A 14128-nucleotide genomic window follows, 5' to 3' on the forward strand; every position below is an offset into this window, starting at 1 on the left:
CTAGTCGACGGTCAAACTCCAGGTCAACCCTCGAGGGAATCTTCTCGATTGTTCCCAGGTCAGCTCCCGCTCCAGTCCGCATTAATTGTTGGGTCAAGTTCCTAATCGGAATTTTTCACCTCCAACAAGTGGCGCCGTCTGTGGGAAGCACTTTTCCCTAAAAAGTGATGGCGGGAGCTGCACCTCAAGACATCTCATTTCTGTCACCGAGGACTGGCGGTGACAAAATCCAATCCCCAAACAGACTTGCCTCAAACCTACTATAAGATCCGAACTTGCCTCTGAATGATGAGATGCAAAGGCTGAGGTAGCGACGAGGCCAAGGACGGTGCTTGCGAAACCAATAGAGTGACAAACGCGGGCGCTGGCTACACCACCAGCAAAGGCTTAAATAGACCTCATGTCGAGGGGGCAAGCGGCACACTGATTGGATGAACAACTAGAGGAACCAGTACAGGCCAATCCTTGAGGGCTCGAAGGAAGCATGTGCTGAGGAAAGTGATCGATGAGTATAACCGAGCCAGTCCTCGAGGGCTCACAGCTGAAATCGAAGGGGACGTCGGTAAGTCTCCATTCAAAGTAACAAATGGGCACCAACCCAGGTAACACTGATCAACATTTAGCAGTTACTCCTATGATTATAGTTCACAATTGATCTTTAAATGCAATGGAAGCCAGTGGCGAGAATGACTAAACTATTGTTTGATTAAATTTGTGCAACCTTCTGAACCTCACCCTCGCTGTAGGCGGGGTGGGATGATGGACCACACCCTCGCTGGAGGCGGGGGTGGGATGGCGTGCCTCACCCCTCGCTGTAGGCGGGAGTGGGATGATGGACCACACCCTCGCTGGAGGCGGGGGTGGGATGGCGTGCCTTACCCCTCGCCGCGGGCGGGGGGTGGGTGGGATGTGGACCACACCCTCGCTACAGGCGGGGGTGGGATGGCGTGACGAATTTTAACTATGCAGGATATGGTGGTTATGCTATCGGTTCATTACGGGGAGTGGGGGCAATCCCATCCCCGGATGTTGTAAAGATGCAATGCGTGGCGGATACACCCTCCATTTCGGTTTGGTTTCAATTGTTTTTATTGTTTTGCTCGGCTCCATGTCTCGAATATTTTACTTTTTTTTTGTTTTTCTTTTTGAGCGTCTGCGAGCACAGACAAGAAAAACAAGGGTGCAAATAGGAGAGTCGAAATAGACTTCGATTTTGAGGCACCCTCGTCGAAATAGACGCTTATTTCGAAGCGCCCTCGTCAAAATAGACTCCAATTTCGAGGCGCCCTTGCCAAAATAGACGTTGATTTCGAGGCGCCCTCGTCAAAATAAACTCCTATTTCGAGGCGTCCTCGTCGAAATAGATTCCGATTTTGAGGTGCCCTCGCCAAAATAGACGCCGATTTCGAGGCGCCCTCGTCGAAATAAACTCCGATTTTGAGGCGCCCTCGTCGAAATGGACGCTGACGTCGAGGCATCCTTGTCGAAATGGACGCTGACGTCGAGGCACCCTCGCTGAAATGGACACCGACGTCGAGGTCAAAGCCGAGGTTATTGAGAAAGACGTCACCGACATCGCGGTCAAGGTCGACACCGACATCGCAGTAGAGGTCGGCGCTGAGGTGAGATTATTGAGAAAAACTCCTACGCTGACGTCGAGGTTGACGCCAAGGGCCGACAATGAGACTCCAACGTCGAGGTCGACACTGAGGTTATTGCGAAAGACGCTGACGTCGAGGTCGACACCGAGGTTATTGATAAAGGCGTCACCAACGTCGAGGTCGACACCGAGGTTATTGAGAAAGACGTCACCGACGTCGAGGTTGACACCGATGTGGAGGTTAGCGTCGAGGTTATTAAGAGCGACATCATAAACGTCGAGGCTGGCATCGTAGTTATTGAGAAGGACGTCATCGACGTCGAGACTGGTGCCGAGGTTATTGAGAAAAAGTCACCACCGTCGAGGTTGACACCGCAGACATTAAAGAAGACGTCATCGACGCCTACGCCGATGTCGACGTCATGGTCATTGTGAAGGAGATGTCATGACGTCAAGGCCGACGCCACAGAATGTTAGGTGACTAAGAAGGGAAAAGAGGAAGAGTTTCGCAGCAGGGTACCTCAGGCTCGGAGTCTGATTTGAGCTGCGCTGGGGGCACAACTTAGGAACTAGGTAGCTCAGCTGGGGCACCGAGCGCAGGCGGGACTAGAAACTAGGCTTCAGCACTGTGGATGAGGCACCGGAGATGCCGCAAGCAGACGAGTCCGCGACGCGAAGACCCGACACTAGAATGGCTGCAAGACAAAGGCAAATTTGAGTCCTGATTTAGGCACGTCGGCGTCGTCGACGAGATAAGATGCCGACTTTAAACAAGGAACGATGATCTTTTTATACGGGCATCTACATTTTCAACACGAGAATGGCCCAAAGAGAAATATAAAGATGTGGAGCCCATAGAGAAATTTGAGCTTTAGAAATTTTCTCTTGGGATGAATTCCCAAGGAGAAAATTTGGGGGCATTGTGGGGGTGGTCAATTAATTTGACCATGCAATCAAGACAATTAAAGAAAAGTAATGGTAGTAGTAAGTGCGACAGTTAATGTAGCCATAAATACGACGATAAATGCGACATTCAGTATGGCAATCATGGCCGCCAATAAGTGACGGTTATTGCAGGAGTGAATATGGCCTTAATGGTGGTGTGCCGCTCAAGTCACTGCGACTTGTTGTGCAAGTTTACTTGCAGCCCACGCTGAAGTACACCTATAAATAGGCTGCTCGACATCGAGGTAAGGCATCTCATTCCGACCATTTCTACTCCACTACTGAGAAACGTACTGACTTAGGCATCGGAGGGTTTTCTGCAGGTACCCCCCCTTCTACTTGAGCCGACGGTCAAACTCCAGGTCAACGCTCGAAGGAAGCTCCTCGATTGTTCCCAGGTCAGCTCTCGCTCCAGTCCGTATTAATTGTTGGGTCAAGTTCCTAATCGGAATTTTTCACCTCCAACAAGTGTGGCACACTGGTCAAGTCTATTCCGGGGTTCGATGGTGATCTTCCTTTTAAGCTCTACACTGGGTATGTGTATTTTCATAGGATTCAATTTCTTGGTTGTAAGTAATTTAATCAGCTAAAGATTCCTGTTTTTCTTCTTTATGATTTTGTACTTTTCGTATTCAGGTATATCAGTGTGGGTAAATCAGAGATGTTTTACTACTTCATTGAGTCAGAAGGAAACCCCAAAGAAGATCCTTTGTTGTTGTGGTATACTGGAGGCCCTGGCTGTTCTGTTATCAGTGGTCTCATTTACGAAAATGGTACTCATCATGTTGTATATGTTTGAATAACTCTTTTGATTCCCGTATCGTCCACATCACATATAGTATATTTGAAATTTGGAAGTGACTCCTAGTGTATATTCTGTAGGTATACAGCTTATGAAGGAGGGTTACCTATCTACATATTACTACCCATACTCATGGACAAGGGTTAGTACTTCCCTACAGTCCTATTTGTTTATGGTTTGAAATCTGATTTGATTTTTCTGGGTGTTGTGATTTTATAATTGTGACATTTCTCCAGACTGCAAGTGTATTGTTCGTGGATGCACCAGTTGGCACTGGTTTTTCCTATGCAACTAGTGCAGATGAATTCCCTTCTTCAGATTTAAAAACAGCAGCACAGGTTTATGGATTTTTGAGGAAGGTAAACAATTTAGGACACAAAAAGAGTACGAATTAGTCGAATATTAACCAAGTCTTTAGGCTCCTAGAAGTTCAACTTAGTCTTACCGTTGATCATGTGGTTTCTTATGGTTGTAATGCAGTGGTTGGAAGAGCACCCACAATTTCTCAAAGTTCAGCTATTTATTGGGGCCGACTCATATTCAGGCCTGACGGGCACCATCGTTGGCAAATACATAATAGATGGTATTGATTTACTGAATAATTAACATTTAGATCAAATCAAGCATTGCGTATTGTTATGGAAAATGGCACCTAAAGCTTGGATCTAAATTGACTGAAATGTTTCAGACAATGGTGCTGGAGTACTGCCATGACTCAACGTCAAGGTAAAGTGACTAAATTCTTTCATTTGATGCACATTAGTTCTTTGTATTTCCTTCTATAATGTTGAATTCTGAGAGTGTCTTCTGGAATGGTTTTAGGGGTATGTTCTAGGGTGTCCACTTACTGATCAAGCTCTCAATGAGAATTCAAGGTATGTTTTTTCTCATTGGATGGGGCTTATATCAGATGAACTCTACGAGGTACTTCCTCCTTCCAATTTCTACTTCATTTTTAAGAATATAATGGCTTAATATGATAATAAAGGTTTATTGACTTTGCAAAGTGATACTCTGCGGTTTAATGGATGAATTATCTAGTATAAATACCAATTGATGGTGTTGCCTGCTTTTTCCAGGCAGCTAAAGAAAGCTGCAATTCAAGGCTCCATGGTGCTACCACGTCAGAGCCAGAATGCTATGAGGACGTTCAATTGATGGCAAAGGTGAGACAGCCAATTCATCTTCCTATCATCCATATCTTCTAATATACCTGATGACTTTTGGAAAAGAAAACTAAAGAGTAGTTTCATGAACTTGCAGCAAATTAAAGATATAAACAAACTCTGCATTCTAGAGCCAAAGTGCACGTGGGCTTCCCCAGACAAAGATGGAGATACAGCTCATAGATATTTAAATGAAAATCCTGAATAATTCATCCGGTCACTTCCAAAAGATCCTGAATACTACTGTCGAGTAAACTTAATATCCCCTTCTACCAACACTTTCTAGATTTGAAACTAAATTTGCCCAGACTTTACTTTTCACTGTCAATTCCATGCCATTGCAGACCTTCAATGATATGCTGGCTTATGTATGGGCAAACAATGAAGGTGTAAGAAAGGCACTTAATGTCAGAGAGGTATATAAAGTAAAGGGAGTACACTGATCGTATTGCATGCCTTTGCTATTCTTCTGATAAATATTGTAATGGTGATCAGGGAACAGTACTAGATTGGAAGAGATGCAATATAAGTTTGTTATACACAGAAGATGTGGAAAGTGTCGTTGAGTATCATAATTACCTCAGTACCAAGGGATTACAAGTTCTGATATTCAAGTAATCACTTGCAATTTTTCTATAATACATTATTTCGTATATATTAGAACTTGTATGAACTTGGATAATTTCTCCCTCTGCTGCAGTGGTGATCATGACCTTACAGTCCCAAACACCGGTACGGAACAGTGGATAAGAAGTTTGGATTTGCCTGTTGTCCAATATTGGAGACCGTGGCTAGTTGATGGTCAAATTGCTGGGTGCGTATTATTGTTATTATTTTTACAGCCATATCATGTCTGGAACTTATAAACTGATGCTGTTTGTTTTCATGGTAGATACACTGTCAAGTATTCAAGTAGTGAGGGATACCGTTTGACTTATGCAACTGTAAAGGTACCTTGCTGTCTGAGTCATGACAAAAAAAAATTGTTTAGTATGTAGGGAATGTTTTTATATTTTTTTCTTCTTCTTTTTTTTTTTTTTCTCTGAATTTCTGCAGGGTGCTGTGCACTCAGCTCCAGAATACAAGCGTAGGGAATGTTATCTCATGTTTGATAGGTTCATCCATTACTATCCTCTCTGAAAAAGATGCAGCGAGCTTCAAGATGATCAAGGGCGGATATGTCGTGTATTTGTAGCTTGAGTTTCCAATAAATTAGTTGGTGTTGTCTTCTTTTTATTAGAAATTGCTTTTTGAAACTCTATCAAAATTGCAGAGCCAGATGATGTAGTCATGTTTGATGTATTTAAGTTGATGAATGACTAATTGGCAGTAGATGTACTGATTGTATTATTGCTGTCCTGTTTTATAGTTTGATAAAAAAATCCCTATGCAATTTTTAGTTTGTCTCTAACTTTTAGGTATGTTTCTTCGTCTCTTGGTCCGATTTGGTTGAGTTTTCTGTGGATTTTGGTTGCCATGTAGTTGACCTATATCGTGCTGCAAATGTTGGCTGGTACGTGGAATGACTAAAATGTTATTTTTCGTTATAGAATAAAATTGAAAATTTGTAAAATAAGGGGTTCGAATGTGAAAAATTTCAATTGGAGGGTGTAAAATGTAATTAGCCCACTATTATTACAAATAGCAAAGTCCTCTGAGTTAGCCGTCTCCCACAGTTCCGGCGGGGAAGGTACGACTTTCTGCGTCCATCTATAGCTGCAATTGATTTCTTTCCTGCCTGTAAATGTGGGTTTTTTTAGATACTGTTTCACGTGTTACTTCCCTATCTACTCTTTAAACAAAAAACAAGTCTTTACCATCTGTGGGTTTTATGCAAGCTGTGTTGGGCTCGTGAACTTCTCCCATTTGGGAGATGGGTAGATTGTTCGGTGACATTTGGCTTCATCCACCTACCTCTGTTAACATCTTTTTCTGCTCCATCATCTTCTTTCTTTGTTTTGGTTCGTGTGGTCCTGGGATGTGAAAAAAGCTCTCTGAATCTTGTTGCACATGAACATGATGAAATCAATAATCCACAAATGTTGGCCGGTACGTGGAAGGAATTTAGGTCTGATCAGGACTAACCATGTGCCTTTTGGGCATCTCCTTTGGTGGTTTGTTTCTTGGGTCGATTGTTTTGCTTCCACAGTCGTGGACTAAGCGAGTCTCTTACCAGAGTTGTGCCAGTTCAGGCTTTTTTAGTCTGAATAGTGTTTCCTTTGTTACGAGTCCCAAAAGATGTCGTACCTCCCTTGAGATTGTTGTTTTGAGTAGAACGTTACATGAAGGATTGCGCTCGGAGTTCACATGTCTCCTCCTTTGTAACCGGTTCAAAGTTTATACCTTCTGTTATTTGTGTTGTAAATAGTTGATAGGTGAAATTGTTTAGAAAATGACCCTTTTTTTCTCGTCCATATTCAGTGGATCAATTTGGTTGTTCCAAATATAGGTTTTCAACTCTCTCTCCAAAACCTCGGCTGCTGCCCCTAGGTTTTTCGATTTTCTTCTCGTCTGGCGGCGCTCGAGATCAGCGTTGGTTTCGCCGTGCCGGTATTGGGCGGCTACCGGACGGGTACTTGAAAGCTATGCTGGTAGTTTCATGAGTGGGATGTGGCTCAAGGTGCTGGGCGGATTGGGTGATGCCTGGGTCAATCGGATTGTGCAGGTATGGTGGTGGTCGACGGGAGTCCATGACCTATGGCGGTGGGCATCTTCTGCAGGGTATTTCCAGGACCAGTGGCGGCGTGGCTATGGCGGTTTTTGACAGATTGGTGTGGCGGCAGGGCTTTGGTGGTTTGGGATGATTGCTGGAGCAACGTGGCTATGGTGAATCTGTTTTGGATCGTGATGGCGGCGTAGCTGAGTGGTTTTTCTGGCAAGTTCCATGGGGAGGTCATGGCGGTTGAAGGTCGGGCGGTGTGGTAGGTGGCTGGAGGTGGGGATGGTGACGGACTCAGGTCATCCCTTTGCTGCTGGGCCTTGAACTGGACCTTTTCTCTTGGGGTTGCTCTTTATCTGGGCTAGGATGTTTGCCCTAGGCCCATCTTTTGTTTTTGGCCCTCTTATTTAGTCATTTTGATTAAAATAACTCCATACTTTTTTAGGGAGCTATGCTTATAGTTTTTTAGTGAGTGTCATCGAGTCTTGTTTACTCGGCCTATTTACTAAGTAGTAGTTAACAGTCTATAGGCTTCCTTTCGGAGCATGGAACCGTCAAATGATTGGACCTAATCTATGTATCACTATGCTACTACCACAGACTCTTTATCTACCCCTGAAGGTAGAGGGAGGATATGTAATGGCCCTTTCTGGCTTTCGATGAATGATAGTCACCCTATTTGAGTTTGTTCAAAAATAAAAAATAATAATAAAAAATAAAAAATATTTAGTGGATCACTGTAATTTCGGCCACATTAATACAATAGACGTTGCACTAAATGAGGCCACAATTTGAGTGGCTTCCAGTCCAAATTGGAGATTCATGTGGCTTTCAGAATAAGAATTGATAGATGTTTGATTAGGACCGAGTCGGATTCGGGTTTGAATTTGGAGTTTGAGTCTTTGGGTTTTGTTCACCAATGGTATTTGACCACTCTCCCCTGACCCCTCATGAACCGTCGCTATGTGGTCCATAGCAAGCGGGTTTTCGTTTTAGCCATTTGGTTCGTTGGGTCGAGGGACAACATCCGGCACAAGATATGTGTCACCGTTTTATGTGCTTCTATTAGGCATCTAATTTTTGCTTAGAGCGTTACTTTGTGCACGAAATATTTACCACTATCACTTCCTATAGGTTTACCAATCTACGCTATTATAAAGTAGAAGCATGAAGTTTGGTGTTAAATGTTTCACCAAAACTCGCATTCTTGGAATTGCTTATGACAAAGAAAAAACCTAATTAACATGAATATTATCTAAAATGATTAGTATTGTAAAAGGTTGGTAATTTTTTAACTAAATAAATCACAAAAGAAAACAAATACAAAATTGCACGTATAGGAGATAGTAATTGCTTTTACTATAGCTTTGTTTTGCTTCTTCTTCTTCTGTTAGTTTTTTCGCAGCTTTTATTTCACCTCTCTGGGAGGGGTTGTGGTTGATATCCCCCTTTCCCCTTTTTGTATTTTCTTTTATTCTTTTAATAAATTTTTTTAATTCCCCCAAAAAAAAACTCCTTTTATTATTTGTTTTCTAAATGTTAAACAAAAAAAGGTAAATCAGCAAGCATGTGAGCACGTGACTAGATTGTAGATACTAATAATAAGATTAATTATTTTATGGTCTCAGATTATCATGTGACATTGTCATGTGATGATTCAGGCAAATAATATCACTCGTATTTGGTGAGAATTATTACAAGAAGTGAAAAATTAAGGAAACCAATTAGGAACAAGTACATATGGAGTTATGGACTAATACTTGGCTTATTAGGAAAATTATTTTATAGTGAAAGACCATAACATTTAATGATCCGAGCGCCCCCACCCCCCCCCCCAAAAAAAGTCAAAAAGCTAAAAGCAAGCAAAGTTTTATTCCCGATTTATTGTTTTTTTTTCCTACGTATTATTTGCAAGTCCTCGGCACCCCTATGATTAGACACATGACTTTTGACTTGTCAACAAATCACTATGGCGGGAAGGTAAGACTTTCTGCTGCAGTTCAGATTTGAGAAGCAGAGAACCGTCAGCTTCTCACTCAGCCAAAAATCTAGTTTGGCATGAGGACACAATCGATTTCCAAATCTTATTAGGAACCCCATGAGCTCTAGATAGACCAGAACATCTTCAAAGAAAGAATGGTAGAAAACCCGAGTTCAGATCCTCCGTAGTTTGAAAGTTGGCTAATACAGCATAGTCCTTATACGGTTATACCAGTTGATCTAATATGATTAGTGTTTTTGAATCCTAGGTCTATAATAAGTGATTATACAACTATATGGTCAACTATTTTAAAAGATAGCCCTCCTATGACTATATATAAATTAATGAAAACCAAATAAGAAGGCCCTACACTAGAAAGACTACATCTGCAATCTAATTCATCTCTTCTTCTTCCCGGTGAGAGAATATTTGTTGGGGCACCAAATCAAGAACCAATATAGCGCTTTGAAAGTTCAGTACCAAGTTAAAGAGGCGGACCAGAGTTGAGGGTGAGTTAAAACAAACCTTTCACCTAATTCTCAGTGATCGGTAGGTCTCTCCACGTGCCTAATTTGCATGTCCCATCACCCAATATTTTTATCTGCATTGTTTAAAAATGTAGCTGGGACAATATAACAAACATTAAGATTGCACTTTCCAATCTTGCTCTTTCCTGGGTTTGTGGTGCAACTTTGGAATCAAAGTATGGCACCACTCACTATGTGTTTGAGTGTGCTTCTCTTATTGGCATTCTCAGGCATCGCCACTTCTCAGACAATCGTTGAGACTCTGCCTGGGTGGAATGGGACACTTCCCTTCAAACTTGAAACAGGGTGAGGCTAATTTACTTACACCTATATATGCGGCATTGGTTTCTTAATTATATGCGTTTTACTAATAGTGGAAACTTGTTGGGGCTTTGGATGAATGCAGTTACATTGCGGTGGATGATTTGGATGAGGTGCAACTATTCTACTATTTTGTCGAGTCGGAGAGAAACCCAATTGAAGATCCCCTTATGCTTTGGCTTACTGGAGGCCCTGGATGTTCCGGGTTTTCTGCAATGGCTTATGAAATTGGTAAGCCATGAACTCTGTTCTTCATGAAAATGACATAAGAGATTGACAAAGATTGCTACTATTCAACCCATAAATATTCTTAACTCACCCAATTGCTCTCCACAAGTTACTGATCACATTGAACTAAATCAAAACAGTCTGCAAGTCTTGATCTCTTTTGGGTAGTTCATGGTCAGTGGACTTAACAAGTACACACAAATTTTAGTAACACATCCCTCTCTTTGCAGGTCCATTTAGTTTTGATCTGCATTACAATGGAAGCATACCCAATATAATTATGAATCCATATTCATGGACCAAGGTGCAAATTTTTAGATTTCAATCCACTTTGTGCTTATAAAAAAGTTATGCATTTGGTGCTTAATTATGTTTTGGATTTGGGCTAATCTAATTCATTCAAATCCTTATAATCATGTAGGTGGCCAACATAATCTTTATAGATGCACCAGTTGGTGCTGGGTTTTCATACTCTACAACCTCGGAAGGGTACTATACTTCCGATACAAAATCAGCTGCACAGACCTATACTTTCTTAAGAAAGGTAAGGAGTAGAGAATCACAAGTACTTCTATTTGTGCTTTTATTTTCATGTTTCTGAAATCTTGCAGTTTCTCTTACTCATTTCTATGATTTGTGAAACAGTGGTTATATGCACACCCAAGTTTTCAGGGAAATCAACTGTACATTGGTGGTGACTCATATTCAGGACTTATTGTTCCCATTCTTCTTAAGAATATACTAGAAGGTAAGTTTCTTCATACTCAAGGCAGAAATGCCGGCATCAATAATGCACACACGCCCAATTGAAAACCGTTCATTGATATGGAACCTATACTGAACCATGCACTACTTAATTAAGAGCTCACAGTCGGCCACATGTATGAACAATAGTATTGTGTTGTGAAGGAAGCAAAAAAATTCTCTTAATTTAACTTCCTAAGCCTTGGATACTGCATTGCAGGTTTAGAGTCTGGGTTAAGGCCAAGAATGCAACTCCAAGTAATCCACTATCTAATCTCATTTTAGTTTTCCCCTAATTCGTTTCTTTGGCAATGTGTAATATGGTTTAGCTTGAAACAGGGATACTTGCTTGGAAATCCAGTTTCAGATTCTTTTATTGATGTAAATGAGAGAATCCCATATGTTCACCGAGTGTCACTCATTTCAGATGAAATCTATGAGGTGCATAATAATTTTTTACTGCTCATTTGAAGTATAATATTGTCAGCATAAGTTACATACTCACATTACTTTTGACAAAGTTTTAACTATACCATGCTCTTTGTAGGCTGCTAAAACTAATTGCAGTGGGGACTATGTCAATGTGGAACTTAACAATACACTTTGTGTTACTGCTCTTCAAAAAATTAAAGATGTGAGTAACATTACTACTTTTTGTTTTGATAATGAGCACTGTCCTAATCACGTAGTCTGAAACTGAAAGTTCATTCCCTTTTAACTTGCAGTGTCTTCTACAAATAAATCTTGCACAAATTTTGGAACCCCAATGTGCTTTTGCATCTGGTAGAACAACTGAGTTGGAGTGGGATCTTAGAGTTCGAGAAGCAAGTACTATGGATTACCTCCTTTCAGAGTCTAAGCTACCTGAATTGCCTTGCCGGGTAATAAACATTCCTCTGTTTCTCACATGACTCTGCTACATGATATGGAATTATGGATTGTCTAACATAGGCTTTCCTTGTTTCCAGGGATATACATATGTGCTTGCCTATAGGTGGATGAACGATGAAACAGTTCGGGCAGCTCTAGGTGTTCGAAATGTATGTAATTCCTAAGTTTCGAAGGCTCATTAACCATCAAACATCAGCAGCAAGATAATATTGGGCATATACTTGATGTTGCAGGGAACAGTAGAGAATTGGGTACGATGCCCCAAGGCCTTGGCATACTACACAGAAGACATCACAAGTTCTCTTGCGTATCAGAAAAATCTATCAGAAACAGGTCTTCGAGCTTTGATATACAGGTGATCTTCCCTATGCCATCCATTTCCTCTAACTCAACTACTTATTTACGTCTAAGCATATATTAATGGTCGTCATATAAATGTGATCTTAATATCATCATGCATATGATGTTTGAATATCATATACTTTTAAATTCAAATATTAAACTAGGTACTAGTTTAAAAAAAACACAAGGAATGAATGCTATTTTGCATCTCAGTAAGCTAGACAATATTCCAATTATTACTGTTGGAATGAATATTGGGGAACCATTTGTTGCATTCTACAAAATGGACAGCAAAACCAACTGAAAAATTCCCATAGACTTTTGGTCTTATCTTCGATACTGACTATATGGTACATTTTGCCTTGCAGTGGTGATCATGACATATCAGTTCCATGGATTGCTACACAATATTGGATCAATGCTCTTGATATAGCTGTTTTTGATGAATGGCGACCGTGGTATGTCAACGGTCAAATTGCAGGGTAAGTTCAAAACTCACCAAGAAATATTTCTTGCTAGATCTTTGACATAGTATGGCAAATAATGACCGTAAGGTAAGACATGTATGATTTGGTAACCAATCACTGATCTTGATACACAGGGCCGGTCCTAAGAATTCAGAGACCTAGTGCGAAAATTTAACGGAGTCCTTATGCGAAGTTGCATAATAACTTAAAGAAAATGAATGGGTATAATAAAATAGGAAAGTAAAAAAAGAAAGAAAAAAAAAAGTAGAAAAAAGAAGAAAGGAAGATTAAAAAAGAAAAGGAGAAAAAAAGAAAAGAAAAGGGAAATGAAAAGTAAAAAATAAAAAAAAGGGAAGGAAAAAGAATGAAACTGAGCCCACGACTCGAAACTGTAACAAAGGGAATGAAGGCGCGCCATCCTACCAGCTACACTACACTTGCTTTTGTAGTCATTTTGGAAACTAAATTCAATATATTGACTTATACCTACATATACGTATTTGAAACTCGAAGTCGGAGGCCTTGTGGGGCGGCACAGCTTGCACACCCTCAGGGCCGCCCCTGTTGATACAGCATAACATTATATAGTAGCCTTTCTGGCAAGAAAGAATCGTGCATATGAAGAATGGTCAATTGCTTGAAACTTTCCTACTTTTTCTGCAGATACCAAGTGAAGTTCATGAATGATCACTTCAGGTTGACTTACGTGACTGTAAAGGCAAGAACACAAAGAATCTCTCTTCTGTGTCTTTAATTTCATAATGTACTCAAATTAGTACCCAGATTAATATTTTTTCTTTTTATGCTTTTATGCAGGGTGCTGGTCACACTGCTCCAGAGTACAAACACAAGGAAACACTTGCCATGTTTGACAGATTTTTAGCACGTTACCCGATCTAGTTGATCATTAATGCTGTGATCACTTGGTATCTACTCTGAATAATTTTCTTGTAGTTTCATTTTGTGTAGTCAGAGCATTGATTTTTTCCCTTTGTATTGTAATAAATCTCAATGGCTTTGTCATGAGTGTACTTCGTAAAAAGACCTTACATATTTTCAGTGAAATATAATGTAAATTAGGATTATACACATTTGCGATTCCTTTCTCTTTTGTTGATCAAATTAAAATCCCTTTTACTATAAAAAAGCTCAAAAGACAACAATCAATCGATGTATCCTCTCTAAGATAATGCTCATTCGATCAGCTCCATTGTTTATCCGTGGCCTGAGGCAGCCGCCTCAAGTTGCAAATCTCGGCCATGCACCCTTACCAAAATATGCAAATGTTGAGAATATAGATCACATATGAGAAAAAAAAGACCTTGCTTATGAGTTTATAAGGGTTTGAGCCACTCCATCTATTGTCAATTGGTTTTGGATGTGAACCCCAGATCACTTTATCAGAAAATTATCACAGTTTAAAGAAAAGTTATAGCAAGTAACCATGTCCGGCTC

General features: G+C 40.7%; 1 protein-coding gene and 1 pseudogene across 1 annotated transcript; both read left to right on the plus strand.

Moving 5' to 3' along the window:
• The first annotated feature begins 1520 nt into the window (after window positions 1-1520).
• Window positions 1521-5884, plus strand: LOC112170625 (annotated as a pseudogene).
• A 3885-nt stretch (window positions 5885-9769) lies between these two features.
• LOC112174651 (serine carboxypeptidase-like 18) lies at window positions 9770-13762 on the plus strand. Its single transcript, XM_024312452.2, has 14 exons — window positions 9770-9986; window positions 10087-10232; window positions 10460-10533; window positions 10651-10773; window positions 10875-10977; window positions 11194-11231; window positions 11313-11414; window positions 11521-11607; window positions 11699-11854; window positions 11942-12013; window positions 12098-12219; window positions 12575-12688; window positions 13337-13391; window positions 13490-13762. Exons 1-14 carry the CDS (start codon window positions 9859-9861, stop codon window positions 13571-13573), a joined length of 1404 nt encoding a protein of 467 aa, XP_024168220.1. The 5' UTR covers window positions 9770-9858; the 3' UTR covers window positions 13574-13762.
• Window positions 13763-14128: the final 366 nt, after the last annotated feature.

This window comes from Rosa chinensis, chromosome 6 (genome assembly GCF_002994745.2).
Source record: "Rosa chinensis cultivar Old Blush chromosome 6, RchiOBHm-V2, whole genome shotgun sequence".
In the NCBI taxonomy this organism is placed as follows: Eukaryota; Viridiplantae; Streptophyta; class Magnoliopsida; order Rosales; family Rosaceae; genus Rosa; species Rosa chinensis.

Coding starts and splice junctions, on each gene's coding strand:
- LOC112174651 (XM_024312452.2), top strand. CDS start 9,859: ATGGCACCACTCACTATGTGTTTGAGTGTGCTTCTCTTATTGGCATTC. Junction 10,978..11,193: donor TCTTAAGAATATACTAGAAG/GTAAGTTTCTTC, acceptor ACTGCATTGCAG/GTTTAGAGTCTGGGTTAAGG. Junction 11,855..11,941: donor TACCTGAATTGCCTTGCCGG/GTAATAAACATT, acceptor CCTTGTTTCCAG/GGATATACATATGTGCTTGC.